Raw genomic sequence first — 23,354 nt, 5'->3', positions numbered from 1 at the left:
AGCTTATTTTAGATAATAAAGAATGTATTTATACAGTACATAAGGGTTATATATGAAACGTAAATTATCCAGTCAGTGCGCAATTTTGCTGATTGGGAGTACATACTTACCTGGAACTGATGTAACAATTTATTAATCATAGGATTGTCTATATCTTTTTTTTTTTTTTATATTTGGGTTTAGGTTTGAAAGCAATCTTAGACAGTTATCTCTCCATTAATTAAGCTGATAACATTACCTCCTGAGTGAAAACTAGGTTGCTTAGCTTCATTTATTTCAATCATTGAGTGAATTCTACCGACTCTTCCAACGCGACCACCTTGTGTAATCTTTAATTTAGTAGTTTTATCAAATTTGTATTTATTTTGTAAATAGGCGATTAAAGCCGTAGAACCACTACCACATACTGGATCTTCACTGACATTGATTACTGGAGCTAGAGCCCTCATTTCATATTCAATATGAGGATCCAAAGTTCTAGGACCACCCAAAATAATACCAATATGCCCATTCCTTTTACTTATTTCAGCTAATTTAGCAAAATCAGGGTTGGCATTGTAACATTTATCACTGTCTGAAACATGAAATACAACCCATTCTGGACCTACATGTAATAATAAGGGCTCGTCATCTGGTTTAACCCCCAAACATTCTGTATATTCTTTGATAACTTTTGGATCAATTTTATCAAATGAAGTTGAAGCCGCTTTATATGAGATTGTACCATCTTCATTTACAGTTAAATTGACAATTCCCAATCCACATTCTTGTCTAACTGTTTTTGAAGTTGTGTTGTTAGTAAATTGTAAAAATGCTTTACAAGAACCTAGTGTTGGATGACCAGCAAATGGCAGTTCGTTAACTGGACTGAAAATTCTTAATTTATAATCATTCTCTGGGTTGGAAGGTTTGAAAATAAATGTGGTTTCAGATAGGTTAGTCCATCTAGCAATATTCTGCATCTGCTTCTCATCAATATCATTTTCTGATATATCTAAACAATTTATAACAGCCACTGGGTTACCATGATATGGCACCGTGGTAAAGACATCTAGTTGTTTGAATGGTAAAGTTATTGGCATCCTCTCTATCGTGGTAATATAAACTAATTGGGTTCCAATGTTCTTTATTATAAATATATAATCAAATCAATTGTATTCTAAATAATCTTTAAAGCCAATAATCTATCTAATCCAATTTGAGCTAAGTTCATTTTTGAATACATTACAATATATATATATATGCATACATTTTTCGGTAAGGAGAACAATAATGCTAAGCTGCATAAATCAACGCTAATGACTCACTGACGATGTAGTAATTGTAAAAGTAATATGTATATCAATTGCATGCTTAAAACTTTGTAATGTTATACCATTGAGTGTAACGATTAGTTATATTGGTATCTAGAGGGTCTAAAAGAATTTAAAAATAATATTCCCACAATTGATCTATGAGAAATGCCACATTATATATTAAGCCATCAATGAAAATAGAGACATTAAATAGAATGGTTGCTTCTTCGACTACTTGCCAAATAATATAAACCCTGTTGTTTATCCATTTAATGGTGTAAATGAGATATTTTATTGATATTGCAAACAGCATTAAAAATATAACACAAGCTATGCAGTCTAAGGTATAGAATGCAGGTTAAACAAGTTTGAATCATACCAATCCCCTTTCCAGATTAAAAGAGGTCTGAACAACTTTCATCATATAATTGACTATGTAAAGTAAACTATTATTTGTCACAATTTCTCATGCTTTCTTAGCTATATAGATCCCTTTTAAATATATAAGGTCAGTCCAATATATATTATCCAGCCCACACCGATTTGTAATGATTCACAGCCCTTCTCATATACCTAATTATCAACAAATATAAATTTCTTTACTTCTAAATGATCTTGTTGAATTTTTGATATTTTTGATATTTTTAATACATCAATTTTTAAGGGCGACTATATAAAGCGAATGGTTCTTGAGATATAATTTCCATCCTTTATTTGCACTGTTGTTGATCAGATTGAGCATCATAAGAATAGAAGGCTAAAGGAAATGATTGTTACATCTGGTGCTTTAGAAGATGTAAGTTGTAGCTTAATACAAGTATGATGGTATTTTTGGTCAACTTAAGTTTAATTGTTTTCGAGGGATTATGCTTTTTACTGTGTTAAAAAGATGTGGAGAAATGAGTTAAAACTAATTTAGATTGTCTTTTTATGTTTCATACAACAATTAAATCGGGAAAATATAAACTACCTAGCTATATAACCATCGTCCTATATATTGTGCTGATTGGTTATGTGTGATGCTCCTTAATAACCATTTTCTATATACATCAATTTAGCCGCCATAATCAAAAACAAACGACCATGTGACTAACGTATGTTATGATTTAGAATAATGGGCACGTGACATACTTTTTTTGAAATCTTTTTTTCCTGAAAGGCATGCTCTGGCTTTCCCTAAAAATGCAAAGAAACTTGCCGTATTGAGATATTACAAACCAAATAAGGTATAATATATGTCTATTTTAGGTAATTTTATTATCTAACGAAGTTATAGGAAATGCAAAGGAAATGGTATCGATTTATACGAAGTTTTTCCCGAGTGATTCATTTAATACAGTCAGTTGCTCTTCGAGTGAGAAGAGATTACTCTAATGAAGTGTAGTTTTATTTTTTTCCTGCGCTTTCTCAATATTATGATAATCATAGTTATGGCTAGTAGTAATAGGTTAAGCTGCTATCTAGATCATCTTCCTTATCTACAATTATTGTTCCGTTACAATTATCAACATAGTTTTAATTTTCAAGTTACTCATCGGATAGCAAAAGGGGAGAAAAACTAGATGAAATAAAAATTCATCTATTTAAGAGAAAATATCAAGTACTATTAAGAGATAGTTTGGTTTCCTTTTAAGGTATATTGCAGTTTTAGTTGCGAAACAGTTATTCTATTTTGAGAACGAAAGTAAGGAAACAGTATTTCTATATATATTATTGAAATTTCAGTGGAATTTTTATTTTTTGAGTTAACTAATCTCCGTTATTTATTGTATTCAGTTTTTACTAAAATCAATCCAGCTTAATTTCACAAGCTAAGGTACTCATTAAAAAAATCTCTATTTAATAGCGAAGTGATAAAAGTTTTAATTTTATTTTTTTCCACTACAAACAGTGCTCAACTTTCATTAACCTTATTTTCCTCAATTTAATTCTTTCTTGAGTCTACCTCAATTTCCTTAAGCTGCATTATTGAATATAAGATAGCTCAATTTCAAAATTTATTACGAATAATACCATAGGGGAATTATTAATTTGGTAATTTTGATTTCTGAAAGTTTTATCATACATTATCTAGGAGTAAGAGAAATTTTAAGCAACTGTAAAAATTTCTTCTACTCATTTTTATAATGTCTAAGGAATTTACTAACACGGATGTAGCGAGGACCGCATCGTTCGTATACTCTACAAGTGTTGGTAAAACTGGATTATTTATACCGGCAGATTATATACCTTTAAATAATGGAGATGATACTCTAAATGAACGTTATGAGGAGGAAAATGATAGTACTCAACAAAACGAACCAGAAGATATATTTGATGCTGTAAACTATCCAGCAGATACTAATTTTAATGACATGATTTCAAATATTCCAGAATCTAATGAAGGTCAACCTTTATTATCAAGAAACAATGATCACGCTCCTCAAACGATAGGTTCAAGTTCTGATACGATAGAAGAAACTAAAAGAAGAAACAGATCTTCAGCTTGTATTAGTTTGATAGATCAGGAACGTGATCTTCTAGTGGATAATAAATTGATTCCATCAGAAGCTGAACATTATCCTCCAGGAGCTGCAAGTACTTATGCATCGATTGAAAATGAAGAGAGAGAAGTAGCAAATACCTGGAATTTGGCTATACAATCAGGAAAAGAAATATCCACATCTTACAAAAGAGAATTACAAACTCTAGCAAACAATGCTACTCCTTTAGTTTTTACATTCATTTTACAATATTCTCTATCAATTGCATCTATTTTTTCAGTGTCGCATTTGGGTACAAGAGAATTAGGTGGTGTAACTTTAGGTTCGATGACTGCTAATATTACAGGTTTTGCAGCTATCCAAGGTCTTTGCACTTGCCTCGATACACTTTGTTCCCAGGCATATGGTGCAAAGAATCATCATTTAGTCGGTATTTTGGTCCAACGTTGTGCTATAATTGCGATATTTGCTTTTTTACCGCTAATGTATATTTGGTGGTTCTGGGCAGAAAGTTTATTGTGTTTAATTATTCCTGAGAAAGAATTATGTATTTTGGCTGCTAAATATTTAAAGGTTGCGTCTTTTGGTGTTCCTGGTTTTATCATGTTCGAGTGTGGTAAGAGATTTTTGCAATGCCAAGGTATTTTCCACGCTTCTACAGTAGTTCTTTTTGTCTGTGCCCCTTTAAATGCAGTCATGAACTATGTTTTGGTATGGAGTCCTACTGTTGGTATTGGGTATTTAGGTGCACCTGTTGCGGTGGCAATAAATTATTGGTTAATGACTCTGGGATTAATCTTATATACGCTTTTAACAAATCATGACATAAACCCAATGAAGTGTTGGAGCGGTTTGATTAAAAGTGATCAAATATTCAAGAACTGGAAACATATGTTTGAATTGGCTCTGCCAGGAATTATTATGGTTGAAGCAGAATTTTTAGGATTTGAAATATTAACTATTTTTGCGTCACATCTAGGTGAAGAAGCCTTGGGAGCACAATCCATTGTATCTACAATTGCTGCATTGGCATACCAAATGCCTTTTTCAATTTCGGTGTCTACAAGTACAAGAGTTGCTAATTTCATTGGAGCATCGTTATACAAAGCTTGTATCATTACCTGTAGGGTTTCATTATTATTATCATTTGCTTGTTCATCATTCAACATGTTAATAATTATCAATTTCAAAACTCAAATAGCTCGAGCATTTTCAACCGAACCAGAAGTTGTAGAACTAGTGATTGCAACACTTCCATTTTTAGCATTTATGGAACTATTCGACGCTTTTAATGCTTCAACAGCAGGCTGTTTAAGAGGTCAAGGAAGACAAAAAATAGGAGGCTATATCAACTTGTTTGCCTTTTATTGTATTGGCATTCCATTATCATATATTTTAGCATTTCATACAAGTTTTGGACTTTCAGGTCTATGGATTGGTATTACATTTGCATTGATCACAATGAGTATTTTACAAGGGTACTATGTTTTCCATGTAAATTGGGAAAGTTTAATCCAATCTGCAAAATTAAGAAATTCCGAACATGTCTCCAACGCATTATAATTCAGCACTTTTATGAATTAATCAAGATTATATTTCATCATAAGCATTTTATTATAATTTATACCCAAAATAATCATATATTATTTTAAGAATGGATATATTCAGCAATTGTCACTGGTTAGACTAATAATGATTCATTTTCTTTGGTTTTTGGACTCAAAATATATCCTTGATTTATTTATATAATTAGGAAGATACAATATTTTATAGAATTAAGAAAATAATTAAATTAAATTACTATCATAAGCTGTAATATACTTTTATGATTTAATAGTTAGATTAGTTCTAATTGTATAATATTAATTTACAAATGTTATATATACATAAATATATATTTATGTTTAATGACTAATAATTATTGGTGGAATCATTTTTTAGATTTTTTGATTGGCTTAGAAGAAGCTTCATCTTTATCTTCTTCCAATTGTCTCTTTGCAGCGTTAATTTGCTTTGCGAAAAGAGATGAGTATTCATTTGGATTGGAGATTTCCATCAATGCTCTATCAAAAGTAGATAAATTAACTTGAACACCGTCAATTTCAACGGTAACTTGCTCTTTGTCTTTCTTTTCAGTTTCTGTGGTCAATTCTTCTAATACATCTTGGTTAAAGTATAATGGTAAAACTGGAGAATTGTTTGATTTAATGAAGATAGATCTAATGCTGTAGTTTTTAATTAAAGCTTCTGAGATGGCTTCGATGTTATCCACAAGTTCAACTGGTTCGAACCAGTCCAATTTACCTAGATGGACGTTCAAAGTAGTACCTCTTGGTAATTTGATTGGAATTTGATTCAAGTAAACTTTTTTAATACTATTAATCAAAGTTGTTTTAGAGAAAGTTTTGTTGGATTGAGTCCTTATAGAAACTGGGGTAGTTTCTATTTTTTCAAAAGCTTTACCACCCAATAGTTTTGGTAAAGTAGTTATTATACTATCATCAGATAATATCAATGAAAAGTCGTTGATGAAAGATCTTCTAGCTTCGAATGATTTATAAGTAGTTTTCAAATCTTTACCACAGATAATTTGATCGATTGAAATGCCAGATTCGTTTAATTCATCATATAGATCATCTTCTGAAATCTTGGCAATATCTGAATCTTTTAAAATCAATAAAATTTTAAAATCTTTTACAGAGGTAACACTTTCATTTTTCCATATTTTATACAAAGAATGCTTAACATTAATCATTTTCAATTTAAAATCTTTGGAAGTACCAGTGAATGATTTATTGTTTACTACAATTAATTGCAATAAGTTATTCAATTCTTCGTCATCATCTAACAATTGATTCTTATTTCCATCATCATCATCATTCTTCTTTTGTGCAATGAATTTTGTCAATTCTTCAATACCTCTAGTAATTCTTTCTCTTGGAATCAGAGAACTTTTTTCTTGAACAGGAGCCTTCTTCTTATTATCCTTAACAGGAGTGGAATTACGAGAACCGTTGTTCTTTTTCTTCGATGGAGTTCTAGCCATAGTTATTTTGCTTGATGGATAATTTATAAGTTTTCTTTTTAATAGTATATTATCTTCTATATATTATTAAAAGATACTATCTACAAAAGCGCAACGAACCCACTCTCTTAAACTCTAAACAATTTCTTTAAGACAGAAGAACTCTATATAATACAATTCAGCTAATGATCCATTTAGTTTCTTATACATGAGATGAGATGAGATGAGATGAGATGAGATGAGCTTTGTCGTTAGTTCGATCGAGTTTCGAAAGTTGTCTGGTCAAAAAAATTTTCATACCCGTCGTGAAAAGAGATATATACATATATACATGGTATTTCTTTGTCTTTGTCTCTCTCTGGCATACATCCATTTCTTTTTTTCCTTCTTCTTCTAAGAACATAAGGTCATGTGACCTTATAATCACATGACCTTATAATCACGTGTCATTAACATTACGTGATATAGTAAGCATGTGTTACCCTGACCTCTAGGTTTTTTATTCCTTTTCCAAAAAGGCACACACACACACACACACATTTTATAATTGGCAACTAATTATAAATTGAAGCTTTAATTAGTAGAAATAAGCAAGATTTAAAAGATAAGATGGGGGTATTCAATCAGGAAGGAAAACAGTTAACCAGTCACTTGATCATTTAATTCACTGGCAAGCTTAATACCAGTGACGGCAATTGCATTTTAAGTGAAGGTTGTTTCTAACATGGGTAAAAGAAAGAAATCTTCTAGAGGTCCAGTTAAGAGGGTCGTCCAAAAATTAGATACTAAATTTAATTGTTTATTTTGTAATCATGATAAATCAGTTTCATGTACTATAGATAAGAAGAATAGTATAGGGTCACTTTCGTGTAAGATCTGTGGTCAGACATTCCAAACCCGTATTAATGCCTTGTCACAGCCTGTCGATGTCTATAGTGATTGGTTTGATGCAGTAGAGGAAGTTAATGCAGGCCGTGGTAGTGAAAGTGAAAGAGATGATGATGAGAGTGGGTCCAGTAGTGATTATGAAAGTGACAGTGATGCTGAACCTAGAGCCAGCAGGGCAATTGATTCTGAAGAAGAAGAGTTGGAATCTGATGAAGAAAGAATTGGTTCTGTTAAGCGTGGTCGTGGTACTTTAGTTGACAGTGATGATGAATAGAATAACAGCATACCTCATCGCATTCCCACCCCTCCTCATGTTTTTGTACTATAGATATGATTGATATACATATATACACATTTAGTCTTTTTAAGTTGTGAAGGATATATCCAACAGATTGATAGATAAACCATTTTTCTTGAATCCTGCCTTCATATAGAGATGGATAGCTATGTAAAAAAACAGTAGTAATTGCAATACTAATTAATAATGTGTTAATAGACAATTGTTCATTAAATATAAAAGTGATCTTTAAGAATAGATAAATAAAATTATAAAGAATATAAGAATACTGTAATTGTGAGTGGGGTGGGTAGCCCAATAAAAATATATATATATATCTATATATACGCCCTTTGTTAAAGTATTACCTGACTAATTGCATTAATACAATGACATCAAAGTATGAGGGAAAAAAAAATGTTAGATGGTCTGAAACATTAGTTCTTATGGGAAATGAAAAAAAAAACACAACACAGGAATAACCAACGATTTAAACATGGTCAATCCAGATCCCTTAAAAACAAGTCCAATTAAAATTTTTTTTCTAGTTTTGTCTTTAGTTTTCCTTGAACAAAACTTCCTTCAAAGGAACACCTAATTCTTCTCTAACGTCTTTCAATTCATCCAAGTAAGCTTTGTATTGGTCTTCATTTTCTACCTTGTATTTCAAAGCTTCGAATACTCTGATAGCAGTTGGCAAGTCGTTGACTCTTCTTGCAGCTCTAACAGCCTTTTCGATGACAGCAGGGGCAGGGACCAAATCATAAGAGAAACAGTTGTTTAAAACTCTTTGAACTTCGAACAAGTCATAAGCTTCATCGAACTCCTTTTCGAATCTGACTGTGAATTCTTCGAAAGTTTCTTCATCATGTTCAGAAGAATATTTTCTCAACTGTTGTACATTTGAAAACTTGCTCCAGTTTTGTTGTCTTAGAGCAAAAGTTGGCTTAGCAACGGTGATGAAACTTCTTGAAGCAACTGGTAATCTGAATAAAGTTCTTGATAACATATTTTGTGTAGAGCTAGAGATGAATCTTTTTTTTTTTAAAAAATGAAATATATCTAAAATCAATGAGAGTGTACTGATCTACTATTATTACAACAATGAAAAGAAATATAGAACAATTAAAAATTTCGAAAAAAAAAAATATTAATTCAGAAACTTCTTTTAAGTATTAACTCTAATTAAACTGTATAGTTCTTGAACGTAACGCAATATAATATAATAAAATATACTATATTCCAATTTATTTTTATATTAACCAACTATCAATTATGCTCAAAAACTATTGTAACTTTAAACAGCGAGAGAGAGAGATAGAGAAGGTTGCAATTTGTTCAGTTGATAATTGACAATTGACATTTGACAACTACATCAGCTCAGCTTCTTTCAAAGGCTCTATTAGCTCGATAGTTATTTGCTAATTGGTTTGACGATTTTTGAAATTTGAGATTTTGACGGGGGTTTCGGGTTTTAAGGTCAGAAGTGGTGGTAGGAGTGTCTTGTCTTGTCGTGTGGGGTGATGTTGTTGGTGTAAGAATTGCGGGTTATGGAGTTGGGTATGTTGGCGCTAGCACTGGGTGTGTGTGTGTGGGAGAAGTCTTGTGATTGGGTCGTTTACAATGATGAAGAATAGCATTAGTATCACGTGATACCAACGGTAAAAAAAGCTTACATACAGAAATTGCTGTTTCTTCTTAAAGTAAGTACATCATTATTATTATTACTGTTATTAACTACACTTGTGTTTTATTTATATGTATATACTTGTTTGCTTGTTTGCTTGTTTGCTCGTCTGTCTATGACAATTGCTTACAGATGAACGGCTTTACCGCTGGCAAAACTTATCAACATGTAAAAGTTTAATCCTGTAACTATTGTCCAAAGAACAACCGCACATATAGTTGTAAACCATGAATTGGACATATCTCTGTATTCAATTGTACTGTCCTCCTCTGTTGTATGCCCATCAGGATTCATTTCTTGCAATTCAGTATCCATGCTCATGCCTGTACCGCCCTTAGGGTACTCATTCTTGTTTTTAGCATTACTTCTTCTCAAAGAAAAACTATGCTTTGTACGTTCTGGTCGATCACTAACTTCAACGCTCATGAACTTACTTTGTGATGTAAAATATAGTAATGGGGCTGATACAAATGGTAACAATAACGATAGCAATACTTGTGAAGCATTCAATGCCCCCGATAACCCATTACGCCCTGCTACTAGTACTAATATGATACATGGAGTGATCGCAACGGCTCTAGTTGCTGATCTTCTTAATGCTGGTGGAATATTCCAATTCAGAAAACCTTCACTAACCATTTGCCCACTTAGCGTACATACAATACCAGCACTTTGCCCAGAGAATAACAATGCCAATACAAATATGGTACCTGCAGATTTAGACAATGTGGTACAAAGCAGATTATAAATGGAAAATAAATCGGCTTCATCGGCGTCCTGTGATGTACCATACAATGTTGCACCAGATACAATTAAAATCGAACAATTAACAAACAACGCTACGGTAAATAACGATACTAGTAATTCAGCAATAGTAAAATGCATAGTATCATCAATAGCCTCTAACGAAGGTTTATAGTCATCGTGATTATTTTCAATATCTGTCTCATCAGGCATGTAATTCCCTTTCTTGATATCATAATCTCTTAATCTTGGCTGAACAACACCAGACCCTAAATATAACGAATGTGGCATCACTGTAGCACCTAAAATAGCCAAACTTAAATATAATCCATCACCTTCAAATGCCGCTCTACTTGGTAGAAAGCCTTTAAAGATATCCTTTGCTGGACCCAAATCTACATAAAATAATTCAATACCAAAACAAATGACAGTCATAACAACCAATACAGCCACAAACGCTTCAAACCATCTGATTAAATTCAAAGAACCATTTGGACGATATGCAATCAATACGATCAAAACATCCACAACTGTTAAGATGACACCTAATGTTAATGGTATTCCAAATAGAATGTTTAATGCAATTGCCGTACCAACGACTTCAGCTAGATCGGTGGCTATGATAGCAATCTCCGCTAAAATGTACAATGTGATATTGACCTTGTATGGTAAATGTCTCTTACAATTTTGAGCTAAATCCAAACCTGTCACTGCACCTAACTTGGCACATAGACATTGCCAAAATGTAGCTAATATATTAGAGACAAAAACAGAAAATAATAATTTATACTTATGAGCAGAACCAGCTGCAACAGCAGTACTGTAATTACCAGGATCCATATAAGAAACAGACACCATTAAACCAGGACCAATAAATTGTCCATATTTTTTAACCAGCCTAATAATTCTTGAACTTTTTGACTCTTCTTCTAAACCATTACTAATATACCCAGTCCCACCACCAAGACTGCCCTCCAAACCAGGTCTCTCTGAGCTCTCACCAGTAGCAAGAGGTTCATAAACAGTAGACACCATGCAAAAATATTATATTATATGTAATCAATGTTTTATTTTATTTTTATTTTTATTTTTGATTTCTAATCAACTAAAAATGTTTTAATAACAATGCAACCCCAAATTCCTAAACTAAAAAAAAACTTTCACACAAATTCAATCAAGCAAACAAATATAGGAACCGTACCACTATTTAAATATCAATCAACGACGAATATCTCTAGTTTAACAAACAACTTTCTTTTAACCTTTTTTTAACTTTATAAACAACAATTATCATTATTGTATTTAAAATACAATTCGATATGTGTATTTTTTTTATAGTAGTAAATCGACTTTTATGACAATGTCAAATCGAAATTTTAAGTGAAAAAATAAAAATAAAAAATTATTCGGTGACAGATGAGATGATGATGATGATGATGTTTTAATATTTAAATAGTTTGTTTGTCAATGGTTCAATGAGAATGATGATGATGGAATCATGTTTATGATTGGCATATTTATATGCCAATTTAAGTTTGAACAGTTTTTGGACGATTGAAATTGGATAGTCTTATGAATATGTTGCGCCATTATTGCTTGCAGTTTTTACACGTTTGATAATGCAATGCCAGATTATGTATACATCTGCAATGTATGTTTTCAATTGATCAAGCTAAAATAAAGTAAAATAAAATAACACAGGTTGCTACATGTGGAATGGATACCAACTTTTTATATATTTATACATATCTATATATCTCTATAATTTATAAAATCAATTGGGTGGTGAGAAGGGAAACATGTTATATAATTTATTTCTTTTATTGAGATGCAACAGTTAGAGCTCCAGTGATTTGTTCAACAACTGGTCTAATAATGTCCTTTTTGTTTGGTACCATGTGGCCACCTGGATGTTCAAAAGCTTTTAACAATTCTTCATCCTTTGGCAATGCATTTTCATAAATATTGTATAGATATTTTGACCTTTCTGATGGTACAGCTAGATCACTTGCACCATATATGAATACCATTTTAGTCTTGCTGTTAGGATTTGGTGTGAATGCATCATCAAACTTTTCAGTGATTCTTAATTGTCCTTCATTTTCTGGATCTGGTTCAGTAAATGAATAGCCAGAAATTACAACACTGACTTTAAACTCAGGATGAGATGGAACCAATTGCTGAATTTTATTAGTCAAAATAGTTGATAATGCAGCACCTTGAGAAAACCCAACAATACCATCGTATGGACCATTTTCCTTGATATAATCAGAAACTGTTTTAATAGCGTTACTCAAATCTAATTCTTTTGAAATTTCACTGTGATAAAACCAAGCTTTGTTAACTTCTGCATCTAAAGTAGCTTGCCATTTGTCATCATCCATTTCAAAAGGCAAGTCTGTTTTCTCTAAGACGACTGGTGCATCAATATAATCACATTGAACATTAGCCTTCTTCAATAGTTTTCTAATACCAGATGACTTTTCAGAGAATACCTTACCATTTTGCAAGAAACCATGCAAGAATAATAATCTTGGAACTGTTGCACTACTCATTTTTATCTAAAGATTCGTCTAGTTTCCTTCTATCTACTTGTACCGTATTGAATTTATAACATCAAGATAAGACTAAGCCAATACTTGTAGCTTTACTGTTCTTTATATATGAGTGAAACTTTTTCCATTGCAAAACTCATCGAATCGAATATCAAATTGCTTCGAAAAATGTAACAACTTCAACTACAACTACAACTTTGGTAGCAATAAGCACTGTTCTCATAAGATTAGTGAGTGGTTTTCTAAAAGAACAGCCAAACAAGAACCTGTATTGGTACTGTTGTTTCTTGGATTCTACAACAACCACTTCTTGAGGCTCAACCACTCGTTGTCCCAGATACAGCAACAACATCTTCGAATTTAAACACCGACAATTTTTTTCATCTAGAATGACAACACTGCAAGAACAAGTTTGTGATGTCATCAATACCAGATGACGTTTTGATGTTTTCATTACCGAGTGGATGATTTCACCTAGAGTTGAGTCTAATCATTCAATACTACTTTACAAGATGATTTATTTCTTTTTATATAACAATACGTATTAATCATTATTATTATTATCAGTTTATTAGTTTATTAGTTCTATAAATATGTGATATATGCTTGGTTTTGATGGTAATGGAATGGCTTTTAATCTGCCCATGCATACGGTGATTTAGATCTTAGAGTCGGCCCATATTTAGTGAATAAGAAAGGTACAGGAACCATAATTGTTGCTAACATGGCGATAAAGAAACCTGCCCAATTTATTCCCATTCCTTTATACATTTGTAATCCAAACAATGGGAAAACCGCACTCATTGTACTTCTTACAAACGAGTTGCAAGCCATTGCAGATGCTGCATATTTCCTATATGCATCAACTGTATAACTAAAGACACCTGTAAATACAAAAAATACACCAGATCCAAATATCCCACTACCTATGACTGGTCCTATCCAATGAACTTGTGGATAACAGGTCCATGCAAAAATCATCAGACCAATTGGTGTTAAAAATGCACCATAAAATAATGCTTCAAATCTCATTTCAGGTGTGCTTACACCATTGTTATTTTCAACCTTTTTAGCATACCGTTTTTGAATGATTAATGCTGTTGGTGAAACTAATAAGATACCTGACAACATACCAATGTATGCACAGGCAACTTCCATAACTGTGAATTTGAAAACAGTTTCAAAAATATATGGGAATGCAACGAAGAATAAGTATACAATGGCAAGAACTAAACCTGTATAAAAGGTTAATACTGCCATCATTGGGTCTCTCACCAGTAGTCCGAATGGTCTTCTTGCTGATAAAATGATAGCTGAAGTTAATTTTGTCTCCTTCCTTGTAATCTCCAATGGGGCATAGTATTTATCATCTCCAGTTTCTTGTCTTAACCTTTTTGCCTTTCGAATAAGTAACATTGGTTTGTAAGTTTCTGGTACAGTGAGTGTAATCAAAACTAAACAGACACCAGATGCAATTAATAAAACGATGAATGTCCATTTATAACTATCCTTATGTAGAGCACCACCAATAATTGGACCAATTGAAGGACCTAGCATGGGTGATGTGGTGAATATGGCCATTGGAATACCAATATCTTTCTTTTCAAATATATCTGATATGGACCCACCTGCTACACTCAAGAATGAAGAACCAAAGAAACCAGAAAGAAATCTACCAAACATAACACCTTCAATGGTTTTTGACCATGTAGTTAGACATTGCCATATTATACTTAGAGCCAGGGAGAAAATGAAGGTTAACCTACGACCATAAAGTTCACTTAATGGTGATAAAATTAATGGACCTACACCAAGACCAAAGATATAAAATGAGATCCCCAACACACTAACTTCATGAGAGATGTGGAAATGTTCCATAATCTGAGGTGAAATAAGGGACCAGCATGATGAAATAATAGTGATAACCATAGAGGTGATTGTAATCAATATAGATATATAATATTTTCTTACAATTGATAGCCTTCTCGCAATATCCTCTGGATCTGGATCCCCATCCATGGAAAATGTTACTTCATAACATATATCAGTGGACGGGCTCTTTTGAACAGTAAACTCGACCTCTTCATCTAGTTTATCAGACGATAATGTCTTATTAATCTTGAAGCTATCCTCTGACATTGAAATTTTTCAAGTCAAGTTTCTCAAGATGGTCTCTACTAACAAAGGACTAAACTTTTTCCAATTATTATCTTTACAACAAATATATATATATATATATGTCTGCAATTATGGCTGCATCGACATCTTCATACATAACCAGGATCAACTGTCAAAAGTACTATTGATTATTAATTAGAATTAAAAGATCTATCGCATCTCATCGTTTATTCCTGCAGTAAGCCACTTCATCGCATAAATATTTTATAAGAAACGACGAAAAATGTTAACCATAGCAACAGAACTTATGTTGATAAAAGTAAAACTTATATATGAGATGAGATCTGATGTTGATCTAATAGAGGTGTATACTGCAGTTATAAATAGTATATGCAATCGTAGATATAAGGACGTTGTTTAATCTTTAAGTTAATTTGATGTGTAAATTTCTTAATTTAATAAAGTTTCTCAAATATTATTAGCGTACTGTAGTTTCGAGAATTTGGAATGCTGTTAATTCGATATAAAATCTCTTGATTGCGTATCTAATCTTTAAATATTTTGAAGTAAAATTGAAAGGAATATACTGATAAGATTAAATTGATTGACCTGAGTTCAAAATTTTGACGGTTTTCAACGAACTTCGTAATTTTAAACAGAAAGATTATGTTTAATAAACCATTAGTTAGTTTATAGATAGAGTTTAATTTAAAGTAATAACATTCTTGTAACTATAGCCTGTGATAATTTCTATAACTATATGGATATTAATTTGATAAAAGCGAATTCAATCTTATTTCTAAGGAATCTAAAATTATTAGCGTTATATTTTCCCTGTTTTTTTAAAATCTACTATTCAATGTTAAAAAGAAGCCGCAATTGTAATTTATGGAGGAATTTAATAGGATAATGTACTGGCAATTCATTATTACCTTCAAATTGAACCATTTTTCAATAATGTCAGTTATCATGTTGCAGTTAAAATTGATTTAAAGGTAATTAACAAAGTTTTCAAATAATATAACTCTAAGAACTGAAGACATAGAAGTCACAAGTACCAATATTTGAAGAAACCAGCCCAGATTAATTTTAAAAAATATGTCAATACAAACGATCCAATTCATAGTCCAAGGTATGATATTTGACAATGAGAATCGAGTGACATTAAAGATTTAGTTTCATAGAATTTTAAATTATAAAATATCAGATTTTTATAGAGCAACCAAGCAATACAGATACATAGTTTAAGATTTCTTACAATCAGAAGGTTTCATTAGTACTAATAGACTATTTTGACGTCATATATTGATGTGTTAGGTTTCCTAGCTTTTCTTATTTTTTTTCTTTATCTTTAATAATTTATCCTCACAGGTGTCAAAACAGGATCATTACAAACATTTTCAATCTATGACAATCATCCTTATATTACTTACAATTACAAGATATCAGTCAAGGCCAAATCTACTCAATATTGAATTTTATGTTCACCTCATCTCATCGTGCCTCATCTCATCGTGCCTCATCTCGTTGCGTCCTTGACTCTATATCGGATAATTATGGCTAATTTCGTCATCTTCATACACAATGGAGTTAAGAAGCGATGCGATATTTAAAATATTTCATTGAAATTTTATAGGAACTAAAACTCTTAACTGTTATGAAGGTTTCTGTAATTCCAATTACTTCGAACAATGTCCAGTATAAGAAGGTCATACACTGTCAGAGTGTAAAATAAGTTTTATAGAATATATAATGCCAATTAATTATAAAGAGATCGAAGAGTTTTTATGCAAATTGGCACTTGAAAAAGTTGGTCCCATAATTAAATCAAAATCAGGTACATTACAAGAATATGATTTAAAAACTGGGTCAAGAAGAGTTGATATTGTTACTGCCATTGATAAACAAGTAGAGGCAATTATTTGGGAAACTGTTAAAAAGGAATATCCAGATTTTAAATTTATTGGTGAAGAAAGTTACATTAAAAATGTTACTAAAATTACAGATGAACCAACCTTTATTATTGATCCAATTGATGGTACTACAAATTTTGTTCACGATTTCCCTTTCAGTTGTACTTCTATGGGGTTAACTGTTGATAAAATTCCGGTCGTTGGTGTCATTTTTAATCCTCATATCAATTTATTAGTATCTGCATCAAAATCCAATGGTGTTAGAGTGAATGGGAAAGAATTCGATTATAAAGATAAATTGAAATCAATGGGTCCATTGGTGTTAAATAAATCTATTGTAGCACTACAACCAGGTTCTGCAAGAGAAGGAAGTAATTTCATTTGTAAAATGAAGACTTATCAAAACTTGCTTGACTGTGAAAAGGGATTTATTCATGGGTTTAGAAACTTAGGTTCCTCAGCAATGACGCTAGCTTATATTGCTTTAGGTAAGTTAGATAGTTACTGGGATGGTGGGTGTTATTGTTGGGATGTTTGTGCAGGTTGGTGTATTCTTAATGAGACTGGTGGCACAATTGTCGGTGCAAATGACCAAGAATGGCAAATAGGAGTTAATAATAGGACATATTTAGCTGTTAGAGGCTGCTTTGAAAGCACTTCTGGTGAACAGAAGAAATACATTAAAGATTTCTGGTCATGCGTAGACGGAAAATTGAGTTATGAATAAAAATACTGTATTATCTCTAGAATTATAATACATAATAAACATATATAATAGACAATAAATATCATTTATAGACATAAAGACAACCATCATTACCCCACAATCCGTATACTCCAATAAGTGGCATCCATCCTTCACCACCTCCATAGTTTTCACATAATTTTAAAGCTTTATCTAACCTTTCTTGTTCAACTGGTCTACCAATAGAGAACCCACGAATACAAATCATACCTTGTCTCGATTTAACATCTAAATCTGGGTTTTCTTCGGTGTCGACTAATTTTCCTTCCAAAGTTGTTGCTAATGTACCATTCATGCTTACGGTTGTATCGACAGATGGCGGTAAGACTCTGTAATCAAAGTAATGAGTTTCAGATAATGGACCCATTACAAGGAAAGGACAATATAATTCAGAAACTGCTCTACATCCAAGTTGTGCTCTAAGGATATTCATATCTCTTGTTGTAATCGATGTTGAGGACATTGACTTACGTTTTTGAATTTTACCAGTTAAAGATGAAGCTACCTCTGCATTGACAATTGAGGATACGACGTAAACTACTCTTAGGTTTTTAAGTGTGGCAGAGGATTCTGATGTATTTAACATGGCGAAGTTTGTTAGGATGCCTTCACTTAATAATGTCGTAGACCAAGATAGTTTAATTCTAGAAAAGAAGCTGTTATCAGCATACTTAATCGTCTTCTTCAATATTTCAAGGGTATCTTCTTTTGATATTACTAACATCGTTGGTTGGTCCATTGTAACAGAGTATTTTGTTGTGAATGAAAGTGAAGCTCCAAAAAGTAACGTTCCTAACATCTTGTTCCAAATCTGTACACTTGATGAGGCATCGGCTAAAGAGCCTACAACCATCAATGTATCTTTAGGTTGAATTTCTTTATCCATTGGGAAACTTCTTACAAATGCAGCAACACTACTGACAATGGACATTTGTGTGAAACTTGTTGTATCATTCCATGGGGAGGTAACTTGCAGAAAAGGTTTCATATCGTCTGATTTATCCTCTGGGGAAGTGTATTTAAATTCAGGTTGTTCTACATATGAATCTATCAATTCATCCCATGATTTTACGTCAAAATCAATATTTAGATTTGCTGGACGTTCTGCTGAACTTTCGCATACTATGATCAATTTATACCATGATTCACTGCCATTTAATAATTTTAAAGAATTCCAACTATTTACAACTAACACATCAACGTTTTCGATCTTTTGACGTGGTACTGAAGATAGGAAGTGAGGAATCAAGTCATTTTTTATTGATCCAATCATAGCTGCAATACTGATGGTAAACCCTTCTAATGTTGAAGTTGAAACAGTAATACCAATTTGTTTATAATTGTTTGCAAGATGCATATTCAATATCTGATTTGCCATACCATTAATCTGAGGTAAAGAGTACTCCCTATCATAGTTTGTAAACTTGATTGAATTATTCTTAGCCAATTCCATAGCAGTTGACCAAATATCAGCAAAGTTACCATTTCTATGTCTATAACCAATAGCTAGATTCAAACCTGTGGTCAACGGGAACCCATGAGGAACCAAATAATTTCTATAATGTGCAGTTTCTTTTTCTTTCCTAACAGTTGATATACTAGCCTGTTCTTTTAAAGCAATTGGATTCAAATCCCTTTTAAATGAAAAGACTACTGAAGTTAAAAACCAGTCAGTAGCTATAAATACAACAACCAGTGTCACTAGACACTCAATCCAAAAAGTCATCCCCATCCTGGCAATTGAGTACGATTCCTGTTGACGATCAATGCACACTAAGATAAACCTGTCAGATTCTTAATCCCCAGCTTTATATACAACAATAATGGGATTCAATTTCAACAACATCTTGTATACGAATAGTATTACTAAAACTATAATCAAGAAGCTAAAAAGCAAAAAAGAAAAAAAAACGTTACAAGGTTATAAAAAAAAAATACTAAATATGATAAAACTACAACATTCAATAATTACATGATGAATATACTCAATTCAGTAAACATCTTACTAGTCACTGAAATCCCAAGGATTGTTTCCCTTAAACTATCTATCCTTTACGAAGAAATACAGAATTTTAAAATTACTAAGCATTTATCAAATTTTTCATTAAGGTTTCGTATAGATCTCTATTGCTTGACCTCTTCTCACAGTCTATGTCTCCATCTCTATCCAAGTACCACACCAATAAGAATAAAAAGAACACACATATAAAATGAATTGATAGATAATCAATACCGCTCTCATTCAGTAATTGTATAAGTAACCTTAACCAAACTTATATCAGAATTAGTACCTTCTTTATATCGAAATCCTTTAAAGTATGCCAATTTTTAAAGACGCTTCGAAGGCTCATCACCGCATCACCAAAAGTTTCAAAGTTTCTTTTTCAGATCAATTGAAAAATTAGAACAATTTGGTGTCGAAACACACACTTAAAGGAATGTGGGTTTAATTGGCTTAATGTGTTTAAGTTGGTGGCTAACAGGAACTATTGGTATCTGGTTGAGGCATATTTAACTGTTGTTTGGGCTAGAAAGCAGAATATTAGGATACATCTAAGAAAAAATACTAAGATAATGACAGTCCATGGTGAGAATAAAGATATAATTATTATTCCTTCAGAAGTGGTGGCATTGGGAGAACAGTTAAAAGTGTTTACTCTCCCTTCTCCTTCGAATAATTCATCAAAGGGACGTGTTGAATTGTTTCAAGTATCCAATAATTTAGTTTATCAAATTAAGAACCATAGTTTTAGTAAGGGTTCGAAAATTAACAATAATGATGATATGGCTAATGATGTTTATCATTACACAAGAGACAATGAGACTTTGAAATCTGTAATTCTCACCAACGAGCAAGACAGGTCTGAGGCTTATCTTCGTGAAAATGGTAGTTTTAAATTTGCTTTGAAATACGATATTGTCTATAATTTAATTGGGTTTTATTACTCTGAAAGTATAACAGAAAGTGAAAAAGAATATTCCAATCAGGTATCGAGTCAATCTGGGAAAGAACAAGGGAAGAATGACAGATTTTTAACTTTGCGTGATTATCATGATCTATTAGTAGATTCGAATGATTCTCAATGGGCAAATATTTCGCTAGAGGTTTTAAAAATTGCATTAGAAAAAATTTCAAATACTGTGGAGGAAGCTGAAGATATATATTATAAGATCGATGACAATAAAATATTAGAGTTTCTAGCTAAGATAGTATCTAAGATTGCTTCCAATTTACCAAAAAGTATCCCGCCCTTACTACCTAACTCAGCTCCAGAGGATATCCAAAATTCTATGAAAATTGTACTAGCAACAAATATTCTGATATCGCTAGTACCAAAGAAGGCTTATTTAGAGTTAATTAAATTTAAAGGAACGGACAATACAATTAGTATCGACACAGAGGTTAAAAAATTCAACGATTATTTGGAGAGTAATGAATTGTCAATTGAAGAGAAAAAACTATTGATGCAAGCTGCAATCAGTGTAGGAATGAATAATGATTCATCATCTGATGGAAAAGATAAAAATAAAACAATTAAAAAACCAATAGTACCTAAAAAGCCTCGTGTTGCAGTAGGGAGAGGTGCAATTGATGGATTTTTCAAGAAGAAATAATAATGGAATTGGGATAATTATTATAAATAAATATAACCATATGTATCATTGTATAGGTAATTTATCATGGATATCCTTTATTGTGAAGTGTCACTGTCATAATTAGATCTAGTATTACTTCCAGACGGTTAGATTCTAGGACCTTTAAAAATTTCAAGCACTATGTACGATTATTGAAATTTTAGATGTAAGCTCATCTCAAGATATTTAGATGCATGAAGGTTAAATAACTTCTATTGCTTAAGACTTCTTATAAGAACTATAATACATTTTTTGTTGGCTAGAGGTCAAGATAGTGGTTCAAGGTATTGAGAGTGTGTATATTGTTTTTATAAAGTATGGCTAAAGACATTGAGATTTCTACCTCTGAACAAAAGTTTCTCTTAGAGGCACTAAGGCAAAATCAAAGATTAGATGGACGTGAATTTGATCAATTTCGTGATGTTGAAATAGATTTTGGTAAAGAATTTGGTGATGCTACTGTTACGATGGGTAATACTAAAGTCCAATGTAGAGTTAGTTGTTCCATTGCTCAACCTTACGAAGATAGGCCTTTTGAAGGTTTATTTTTCATTTCAACAGAATCCTCACCTATGGCAGGCCCACAATTTGAAAATGGTAACAACACTGGTGAAGATGAAGTTTTATGTGCAAGAATTATTGAAAAAGCTGTCAGAAGATCAGGTGCTTTGGATATCGAAGGTTTGTGTATAGTGGCAGGTAGTAAATGTTGGGCAATTAGAGCAGATGTGCATTTTTTGAACTGTGATGGTGGATTTATAGACGCTTCTTGTATAGCGGTAATGGCTGCACTAATGCATTTTAGAAAACCAGATATTTCAGTTTTTGGTGAACAAGTTACAGTCCATCCTGTTGACGAAAGAGAACCGGTTCCATTAGGTATATTGCATATTCCAATCTGTGTAACATTTTCATTTTTTAATCCTGAAGATACTGAAGAAAATATTAAAGGTGAATCAAATTCAGAAATTACTATAATCGATGCCTCACTAAAGGAGGAATTGTTAAGAGACGGTGTGTTAACCGTAACATTAAACAAAAATAGAGAAGTGGTACAAGTATCTAAGGCTGGTGGTTTACCCATGGATGCGTTATCATTAATGCAATGTTGTCATAAAGCATTTGGTATCACAGAACAAATCACAGATTTAATCATAGAGAAAATTAAAGAAGAATCTAAGGAAAGAGATAAATATGCATCTATTCTAAGTTCAGAAAACGCTCGTGAGACTTGAATAGACCTTGAATACATATAAATTAATGATTATATAGATAAGTTTGTAGCATAATCCAAGAACAGATAAGAAGTAGGATTTTTTTACACATATACTATTTATCGTTTACGCCATGTACCAGTTACAGTTGAGATTAGAAGAGATCAATATGAAAAAAATATGAAAATGACCAATAATATCTGAAAAACGATTATACTACTAGCTTAGATTAAATCAGGGCGTCACTCAGTTATATGCTTCGATTCAAAATTTATAACACTATAAAAGTTAATAAATCACATTCAAACTATGACGAAAATATATATTTAGTTAACAAGGAATGTTAAGTAATTGATTGGTGTCAAAAGTCCGTTGCTAAGTGACACCTCAAAGTGGACCCCTGCCAAATCCTAAGAAAGTGACAATAAATTTCACATTCATTATCATACCATATCAAACTTCATGGAATAACATCAAATCAAAAATATTGCGTTTGGTCTCGATCATTAAAGCACGTAAGAAATGAAAATTATAGACAAAGCTAAGGAACTTCATTAACCCAAGAACAACATCTTATCCAATACAAGAACATTAAATAAGATGAACTGAATGACCCCATCCTGTTTGTTCCAGATCTGAGGGTTTAAATAATGTTCGAACTTATAATGAGTTCGGCTTGCTGGTTCCCGTATTGAACATCAGTTAGCAATGAGCGGACCTTTAGTTTTTATAACAGTGTTAGAATAGTTGAGAAGAAGACGTATTCTTTTTTCT

General features: G+C 32.1%; 12 protein-coding genes and 1 pseudogene across 12 annotated transcripts; 6 read left to right on the top strand and 7 right to left on the bottom strand.

The window, feature by feature from the left end:
• Positions 1–197: 197 nt before the first annotated feature.
• Positions 198–1,082, bottom strand: YHI9 (Yhi9p; the record flags this gene model as incomplete). Its single annotated transcript, XM_001644181.1, has 1 exon — positions 198–1,082. The coding sequence occupies one exon, from the start codon at positions 1,080–1,082 to the stop codon at positions 198–200; it is 885 nt and encodes a 294-aa protein (XP_001644231.1).
• A 2,339-nt stretch (positions 1,083–3,421) lies between these two features.
• ERC1 (Erc1p) lies at positions 3,422–5,341 on the top strand (the record flags this gene model as incomplete). The annotated part of the gene is made up of 1 exon (XM_001644180.1): positions 3,422–5,341. One exon carries the CDS (start codon positions 3,422–3,424, stop codon positions 5,339–5,341), a length of 1,920 nt encoding a protein of 639 aa, XP_001644230.1.
• Positions 5,342–5,708: 367 nt separating this feature from the next.
• On the bottom strand, positions 5,709–6,824 carry CIC1 (Cic1p; the record flags this gene model as incomplete). Its single annotated transcript, XM_001644179.1, has 1 exon — positions 5,709–6,824. The coding sequence occupies one exon, from the start codon at positions 6,822–6,824 to the stop codon at positions 5,709–5,711; it is 1,116 nt and encodes a 371-aa protein (XP_001644229.1).
• A 703-nt stretch (positions 6,825–7,527) lies between these two features.
• On the top strand, positions 7,528–7,965 carry ELF1 (Elf1p; the record flags this gene model as incomplete). Its single annotated transcript, XM_001644178.1, has 1 exon — positions 7,528–7,965. One exon carries the CDS (start codon positions 7,528–7,530, stop codon positions 7,963–7,965), a length of 438 nt encoding a protein of 145 aa, XP_001644228.1.
• A 559-nt stretch (positions 7,966–8,524) lies between these two features.
• Positions 8,525–8,977, bottom strand: COX6 (cytochrome c oxidase subunit VI; the record flags this gene model as incomplete). The annotated part of the gene is made up of 1 exon (XM_001644177.1): positions 8,525–8,977. One exon carries the CDS (start codon positions 8,975–8,977, stop codon positions 8,525–8,527), a length of 453 nt encoding a protein of 150 aa, XP_001644227.1.
• An 804-nt stretch (positions 8,978–9,781) lies between these two features.
• On the bottom strand, positions 9,782–11,434 carry SMF2 (divalent metal ion transporter SMF2; the record flags this gene model as incomplete). Its single annotated transcript, XM_001644176.1, has 1 exon — positions 9,782–11,434. One exon carries the CDS (start codon positions 11,432–11,434, stop codon positions 9,782–9,784), a length of 1,653 nt encoding a protein of 550 aa, XP_001644226.1.
• Positions 11,435–12,219: 785 nt separating this feature from the next.
• Positions 12,220–12,954, bottom strand: FSH1 (putative serine hydrolase; the record flags this gene model as incomplete). Its single annotated transcript, XM_001644175.1, has 1 exon — positions 12,220–12,954. One exon carries the CDS (start codon positions 12,952–12,954, stop codon positions 12,220–12,222), a length of 735 nt encoding a protein of 244 aa, XP_001644225.1.
• Positions 12,955–13,587: 633 nt separating this feature from the next.
• Positions 13,588–15,093, bottom strand: YHK8 (Yhk8p; the record flags this gene model as incomplete). The annotated part of the gene is made up of 1 exon (XM_001644174.1): positions 13,588–15,093. One exon carries the CDS (start codon positions 15,091–15,093, stop codon positions 13,588–13,590), a length of 1,506 nt encoding a protein of 501 aa, XP_001644224.1.
• A 978-nt stretch (positions 15,094–16,071) lies between these two features.
• Positions 16,072–16,293, top strand: Kpol_1051p14pseudo (annotated as a pseudogene).
• A 531-nt stretch (positions 16,294–16,824) lies between these two features.
• On the top strand, positions 16,825–17,712 carry INM1 (inositol monophosphate 1-phosphatase INM1; the record flags this gene model as incomplete). Its single annotated transcript, XM_001644173.1, has 1 exon — positions 16,825–17,712. One exon carries the CDS (start codon positions 16,825–16,827, stop codon positions 17,710–17,712), a length of 888 nt encoding a protein of 295 aa, XP_001644223.1.
• Positions 17,713–17,773: 61 nt separating this feature from the next.
• On the bottom strand, positions 17,774–19,462 carry DDE1 (Dde1p; the record flags this gene model as incomplete). The annotated part of the gene is made up of 1 exon (XM_001644172.1): positions 17,774–19,462. The coding sequence occupies one exon, from the start codon at positions 19,460–19,462 to the stop codon at positions 17,774–17,776; it is 1,689 nt and encodes a 562-aa protein (XP_001644222.1).
• An 842-nt stretch (positions 19,463–20,304) lies between these two features.
• RNH202 (Rnh202p) lies at positions 20,305–21,345 on the top strand (the record flags this gene model as incomplete). Its single annotated transcript, XM_001644171.1, has 1 exon — positions 20,305–21,345. One exon carries the CDS (start codon positions 20,305–20,307, stop codon positions 21,343–21,345), a length of 1,041 nt encoding a protein of 346 aa, XP_001644221.1.
• A 338-nt stretch (positions 21,346–21,683) lies between these two features.
• RRP45 (exosome non-catalytic core subunit RRP45) lies at positions 21,684–22,601 on the top strand (the record flags this gene model as incomplete). The annotated part of the gene is made up of 1 exon (XM_001644170.1): positions 21,684–22,601. The coding sequence occupies one exon, from the start codon at positions 21,684–21,686 to the stop codon at positions 22,599–22,601; it is 918 nt and encodes a 305-aa protein (XP_001644220.1).
• Positions 22,602–23,354: the final 753 nt, after the last annotated feature.

This window comes from Vanderwaltozyma polyspora, genomic scaffold, assembly GCF_000150035.1.
Source record: "Vanderwaltozyma polyspora DSM 70294 KpolScaffold1051 genomic scaffold, whole genome shotgun sequence".
Classification (NCBI taxonomy): domain Eukaryota; kingdom Fungi; phylum Ascomycota; class Saccharomycetes; order Saccharomycetales; family Saccharomycetaceae; genus Vanderwaltozyma; species Vanderwaltozyma polyspora.
Note: the sequence above shows the minus strand (reverse complement) of the source record. Positions and strands in the feature narration are given on the sequence as shown.